This window comes from Gallus gallus, chromosome 8 (assembly GCF_016699485.2).
Source record: "Gallus gallus isolate bGalGal1 chromosome 8, bGalGal1.mat.broiler.GRCg7b, whole genome shotgun sequence".
In the NCBI taxonomy this organism is placed as follows: domain Eukaryota; kingdom Metazoa; phylum Chordata; class Aves; order Galliformes; family Phasianidae; genus Gallus; species Gallus gallus.
Window position 1 is genome coordinate 11,677,221 of NC_052539.1, and position 6,518 is coordinate 11,683,738.

The window sequence follows — 6,518 nt, forward strand, 5'->3', positions numbered from 1 at the left end:
AAAACAGAACTGGAAATGAAGACTATTGTATTCACACAAAGTCAAAAAGCTGCAGTTGAGCTTTCCAGTACCTCACTTCTCTGTTGATATAATGAATGAATACTTTGGCTCCTTCTGCTGAAACACACACTTTTAAGAAGTAACAGTAGAAAATTGTTTGGTATTTAATGAAATGCTGCATTTTTAAAATTCATGATACTTTTTCTAAAACCCTGAATGGTTGTCTAACTTGAACAGAGCTTGTCAGAGAAGAGCCGAGAACTGGACAAACTGAAAAATGAATGGACATCGTACACTGCTGCTCTGACAAGCAAACACACACAAGAGCTGACAGCTGAGAAGGAAAGAGCTCTCCAGGTATGACGGTGGAGAAGAATTATCAGTATTCTTACATGAGTAGTTTTGTAGCTTAATCTTCAGTTTCACTGAATGATCATTGTTTCGCTTTGCATTATAGGCACAAACTCAGTACCAACAACAGCACGAACAACAGAAAAAGGAATTGGAAAGTTTGCATCAGAGGAGTATCCAACAGTTGCAGAATAGACTCTCGGAACTTGAGGTCATCAATAAAGATCTAACAGAAAGGAGATACAAAGGAGACTCTACAGTCAGAGAACTGAAAGCAAAGCTTTCTGGAGTTGAAGATGTATGGCTTATTAATTTCCCTAACCAAGATGATGATTTTTAGAGCAGTATGGCTGCCTGCCTATGCTTGGAATAGAAAATATAGCCTATTAAGTTTGATTTTTCTTTTTTCTACTTTATGCTTAGTATAATGCATATATATCTTTTTTAATTTGCTTTTGATTGTTTTAAAGAATGAAAACCAATTCCTTCCATAAATTCTAGGAATGTCAAAGAGCCAAGCAGGAGGTAGTGTCACTGCGTCGGGAGAACACCACTCTGGATGCTGAATGTCACGAAAAAGAGAAATTCATTAACCAGCTACAGACCCGGGTTGCTGTTCTGGAACAAGAGATCAAAGACAAAGATCAGCTGGTTATTAGAACAAAAGAAGTGCTAGATGCGACACAAGAACAAAAGGTTCAAGTTTCTAAAGCTCTGTAGAACCTTGTTAACTGAGGTCTCTAAAGGTTACTGGATAACCAGACTTTTATTAGTGCAGCAAGGAAGCTTTCAAATGTAGTTAAAGATGCTGAATCATGGCATCAAAAATATACTGGATTAATGTTGTTGAAGGCAGCTACTGTTGTAATATTTTGTGGTGGTAGTTGTAAAAGTGGGTGAATTGAGAGACCTCTATGTAATTTAACCAAAAATCAAGGATGGATTGTAAAAGAGTTGCTGAGGTTCTATTTACAATTCTACGCAGTGTATATTCCACATCTTTACTGTTATAAAACATTTATAATTCTTTTGTAGGTGATACTGGAGGAGAATACAGAGAAAAAACAAAGTCATATTGAAAAGCTTGAAACAACAATTAAGTCGCTGTCAGCTGAACTTCTTAAGGTTTGTTGGAACATGCCATTCATTTGCTTTATGTCATCTTGCATTTTTCAGGAGTTACTTTGAAAAAATTCTCTTTTGTAGGCTAATGAAATTATCAAGAAGTTACAAGGAGATTTGAAAACTCTAATGAGTAAATTAAAATTGAAAAATACAGTAACAATTCAACAAGAGAAACTATTAGCAGAAAAAGAAGAGAGACTTCAAAAAGAACAGAGAGAACTGCAGGAGACTGGACAATCTCTTCGAATGAAAGAGCAGGAGGTACTGTGATAGGTTAACCCTGCATCCTGCACGTGTTACTGTCTGCAGCGTAGCTGGTTGGTGTTGTTTTTAAAGCCCTTAAAATATTTGTTAACAGCAATGAGGTCTTAATTTTTTACATAAGAATTTACTCTTATGCACTTGATACGTTTATTTAAGTGCATAATCAACATTTCATTTTTTCATGTTAAACTGACTTGCAACAGAGATTCATCCACATGCAAGAAAATTAAAATCGTATTGTTGGGGGTACAAAGCAACATACCAAATAGGCTTCAGAAGGTATATTCATGGGAAAAGTTTGTGAAGGCAAGAACAGTAACAAAGTGAATTTCTTCCCTGTTTAGGGCCCATTCCTTATTTCATCAGCAAAAATAAAGGTCAGAAAGGTCTCTGGCTGCTGGCTTGTACTAAGTCAAGCTAGAAACAGATCATACTGCTTTTGCATAAAATTGAGTTCTAATTTCTTTATGTAATTCTAGAACTTCTCTGATCCTTCACTTATTTATATGATAATTTTTCTTGAGTTTTTAATGAGTACTACACTTATTGATGGTTCTATAATTAGTATGGTGATGTTGCAGGTTTGCAAGTTACAAGAACAGCTAGAAACTACAATACAGAAGCTGGAAGAAAGTAAGCAGTTATTGAAAACTAACGAAAACGGTAGGTTTATACTATTTTATCTGTAAAATGATATAATGATTAAGGTGCTACTGAAAATTAATGGAAGACAACTGTACTGATGCTTGTTTGCTTTCTTGTGAAGAGCTGCACTTCCCTCATGCTGCCACTTTTCTGTGAGGAAGGGCTTGACCTTTTTTCATCTCTTTAGTAATCACGTGGCTAAACAAACAGCTGAATGAAGTTCAGATGTTGAAGAGGATGGAGACTCCCAGCAGCATGCATGGTGGCATTAGGACTGCCCTGTCACCTCACGGCATGGTAAGACAGAAGTATAGATAACAGTCATCATTTCTTGAAATGCATGGCCTAAAAAAAAACCTTTTTTTTCTTTTAACCCTGTATTGGTAGTTTGTTTTACTATTATGGCTTAATAGCCCCCTGGGTGCTAGCTGAGGTGCTGGCCCTGGGGGTTATTTTTGAAACTCTTATTTATTAAAATTCATCTAGCAATGCTAGAACAGGCTTTGAAAACATAAAACAGAGGCTGAAAACAAAACTAACCCTCAGTATTTGTGTTGTGAGGTAAACTTACATACTAATGATCTTTGTGTGGATTTAAAAGTGAATTTTACTTTTAGGTTTGGATACTTCTATTAGGGAGATTTAGAAATGTGAAAATACAAAGTTTAAAAAAAAGCTCAGACTATTTTCATTGAGAACAATAGCTTAGTGGTTTCTGTACTGTTTTGTCCCTGTGTGTACAGATGTCTGTCTCAGTTAGCAACTAATGAATTTCTTAGTAATGGAAGGGTATATTCAAGCAAAGACATCTGACTTACAGATACATGCCTTGTATCTGTTCTATGGTTAATATATTAAATATGACTTTTTTTTAGCATAAGCTAAAAGAGCAGCATAAGTTAAAATAGTACATATACTATAACTTTTAAAAAGCTACAGTTTTCTTTAAGAACAGACTCTTGGAAAAGGTTTGTTTTCCCTCCCATTAGAAAGACTAACCTGGTTTAAGTGTTAACAAGAAGCCACATTTGCAAAGTTAAGTTTGGAGTTTTAAATCTGTTCAGCAAATGCATTTCAATAATTGTTCTCCTTTACAGATGTATTCTAGTTCTTTTATTCATGTATTCTTTCTCTACAGCTTGAGCGACCTTCCTTTCCCAGCTCAGGAATCAGTCATACCATTTCTCCCTTCTACGCCTTCCAGAAGTTTGCAGAACCAGCGCATAACAAAAACCCAAGCCCCCACTGTCCAGTACCGAAGGTAGGCACCGGGCTTTTGTGTTGGACTAAGAATGTAACAGCATGAAGTATCAAAGCTTATTCTTTTGAATCTTTGTCAGAATGCATTAATACTTACTCTGTATCCCAGCACTGCTTAATAGGGGACAGTATGCTGACTGTCATGCTGTTCAAGGTATGGAAAAATGAATCCTTGTAAAGCCCACTCTGAATACTGGCTGCTGCTGCACCATTGCATCTGGAGTAGCTTTATGTAACCTGCAACTCTTTTGTTCCTGCAGATTCAATTTAACTCGCAGGTTTCAAAAATAGATCAGCATTCAGATGTTCAGGTAGTGACTGCAGCAACTGGTCATCCAGCAAATAAGGAAAAGTAAGTTTCATCCACTCCATTTTTAGCTGCTTTTTTTCTTCTGTTATAAAGCCCTTTGTCTTCTGTGGATATCTGGAATTGTACAGAACACCTCCATTACCAAGCTCGTTCTGTGAGCTGCTTTTCGTCACTTCCATGTTTATGAATTTGAAGTTGTAGCTAACTTACTGCTCACTAAGCTTGGTTTGTTGGCAACAAATGAATATTGTTGCTTTCAGGAGGAGGTCCCAGAGCAGTTTGTTCCTTCTGGTGACAAGTTTGTGGCTACCAGGTGATACGGTCAGACCATTAGTTGTAGACGGTTCTCATTTACTCAGTCATAGTTAACAGTTGAATGATAAAGTTCATAGGAACTCTGTAATTCTACTTCAGTTGTTTTTTGTTGAATGAGCCTCTATCCACCACTGCTGTTAATATGCTGCTCACTCGTTTTATTTCTAGCGGTGATAACTTGGGGCTGGAATCCAAGTATTTCAAGAAAAAAGAAGATAGCATTCCTTTACGAAGGGCTTAGTCAAAATACACTTAACTCAGGTATGTTTGGAAGTAGTTAAACATGACCTTATTTGAGATGTACTTAAAGGGTAATAATAGTTACGGTTCTGTGAATACTGTCGTGTTTCTGCTCTTCTACAGAGAACTTGAAACCCTACTTACCAAAAGTCCAGCCATCACTACCAGCTGCAGTGACAACAACCTCAGCTTATTTTCCAGGATAGTAGCCAGGGATACTAAGAATTATCTTTTAACTGTTCAGGGGATCTGAAAATGTCCTGTACTGACCTAAGTAAAAGTATCAGGGTGAACTGACAATTTTGTCTGAATCAGTTTTCTTTGAGAAAGATATCTTATTTGGATGCCTTTTCAGCTGATTCAGAAAAGATAGAGCTTTAAGCAGCCTCAACCTTAATGGTAACACCACTGTACTTTAGTCACTGAATTAAGTGCTGTATTTTCTCCTGGCCTGTAGTCTTCCAGAAAAGAAGTCAGTGCCACTTACTTGGGTTTTGTTACAGTATTTGACAAGTGTGACTCTCTAATTGTATTCTCTGGTATTCTCTGATAGGCAACATGATTTCTTATAATGCTTTCCTCTAGTTCTTTCGGAGAAAGGATATTACAAATAAACAGCCCAGAAAGTGCTGGAGAACTATTTTAATAACAGTCAAGCTTGTGAGTTAGCATGACCCCTTCCTCTCTTGCAGTTTTAATTTTGAAACCTTGCTTAATTTGAATTGCATGTGGATTTATAAATAATAAAAATAAATAAATAATGGAAGATCCTAAATGATCTATACCTTCAGTGAAAACTACGGTTTAAAGATCTCAGCCTGGGTTGCCCTAACTTCTTACCTATCTGTCAGTATTACATTCCTGACAACCAAGCAGTAAATACTATAAAACAACGTATCTGAATGTTGTAACAGATGAACTAAAGCTGTCTTGTAGTCTCCCTGCTTTACAAATGTAATATTGCACAGAAACCTACTGTAAATATTCCAACATTCAAACTGCAATGGACTAAATCTATTCAGCACATTCTACTATCTAGGTTGAAATGCTAGAATCATGTAACTATATTTCATTCTTAAATATGGCAGGCAAGTACTTGGAACATCCAAAATACACTGTTATTGTAGAGACTGTCTACATACTTCTGTTTTTAAAGATACTTCATACCTTAGATATTTAACTGCAGCTGAGGACTGTATATTTAAGGGGATTGTTTTGCAGTGTGAAATGTGTGTATTTGTTTATAATCAGCACTGTGTTTATGTATATCCATTTGTTTTGAAATGTACATGCTTCTGTAGAAATATTAAAAGTTTATCAAAAACTCTGAAAAGTAACGTTGTTAAGAGTACTATGTTACCATTTCCGGTACTATGATGTGCCAAGATGAGCTAAGTGCCAGAATGGTGATGTTTTACTCACCTTTCTCTGGACCTTCTTTCCCTGCTCCTTTGCTCCCTGTGCACTGCTGCAGTACTGGACCACCGCTGTACTGCACATAGGGTCCCCAGGTGGCAGCCGCCCATTTCTAAGGTGTGTCCTTGCACTGCTTTTTCTAGTTCAGCATTAGTGGGTATAGCTGAAGGTGAAGTAAGTTGGTCTGTTTCATGTGGAAGTATGAATAAACTATCAAAGAAGAGTCTGGTAATTAATTCAAATGTGATAAATACCTACACCTCCCTGGCCTGTTCAAATGTAAAAAAACTTCAAAGGATGTGAAAAGATTAACAAATTTCAGAACAGGAAAGGCAGATCTGCAGTGCACCAAATGTGAACTGCCTCCAATAAGTGACTGGTTTATGTAGACCATATCCATAAGAATACTGAGGAACTGACAGCTACAGACAGTTGGTGCTGCTAAACAGAACAGAAAATACCTGTATGCTGAAGGCAGCCTTAGCTGACAAAGAAGAGTACTGCAGGCTTTTCTCAGACCCTACTGAAGTATAACAAATATGCTATGTGACCCTGATTAAGGTTGCAAATGACATGAACTATTATTTAAAAA

General features: G+C 36.8%; 1 protein-coding gene across 6 annotated transcripts in view; it reads left to right on the forward strand.

Annotated features, from left to right (window-relative positions):
- SASS6 (SAS-6 centriolar assembly protein) overlaps positions 1-5,843 on the forward strand; it is a 12,452-nt gene extending 6,609 nt beyond the window's left edge. For 5 of the 6 annotated variants that reach the window (XM_015290613.4, XM_046944425.1, XM_040704580.2 and 2 more), the window contains 11 exons: positions 238-357; positions 458-649; positions 853-1,047; positions 1,387-1,476; positions 1,558-1,737; positions 2,322-2,403; positions 2,573-2,682; positions 3,524-3,646; positions 3,906-3,997; positions 4,439-4,531; positions 4,634-5,843. In XM_015290613.4, coding sequence (XP_015146099.2) covers positions 238-357; positions 458-649; positions 853-1,047; positions 1,387-1,476; positions 1,558-1,737; positions 2,322-2,403; positions 2,573-2,682; positions 3,524-3,646; positions 3,906-3,997; positions 4,439-4,511 — 1,257 coding nt within the window. In that variant the 3' untranslated portion in view covers positions 4,512-4,531; positions 4,634-5,843. 6 annotated transcript variants of the gene reach the window in all.
- Positions 5,844-6,518: the final 675 nt, after the last annotated feature.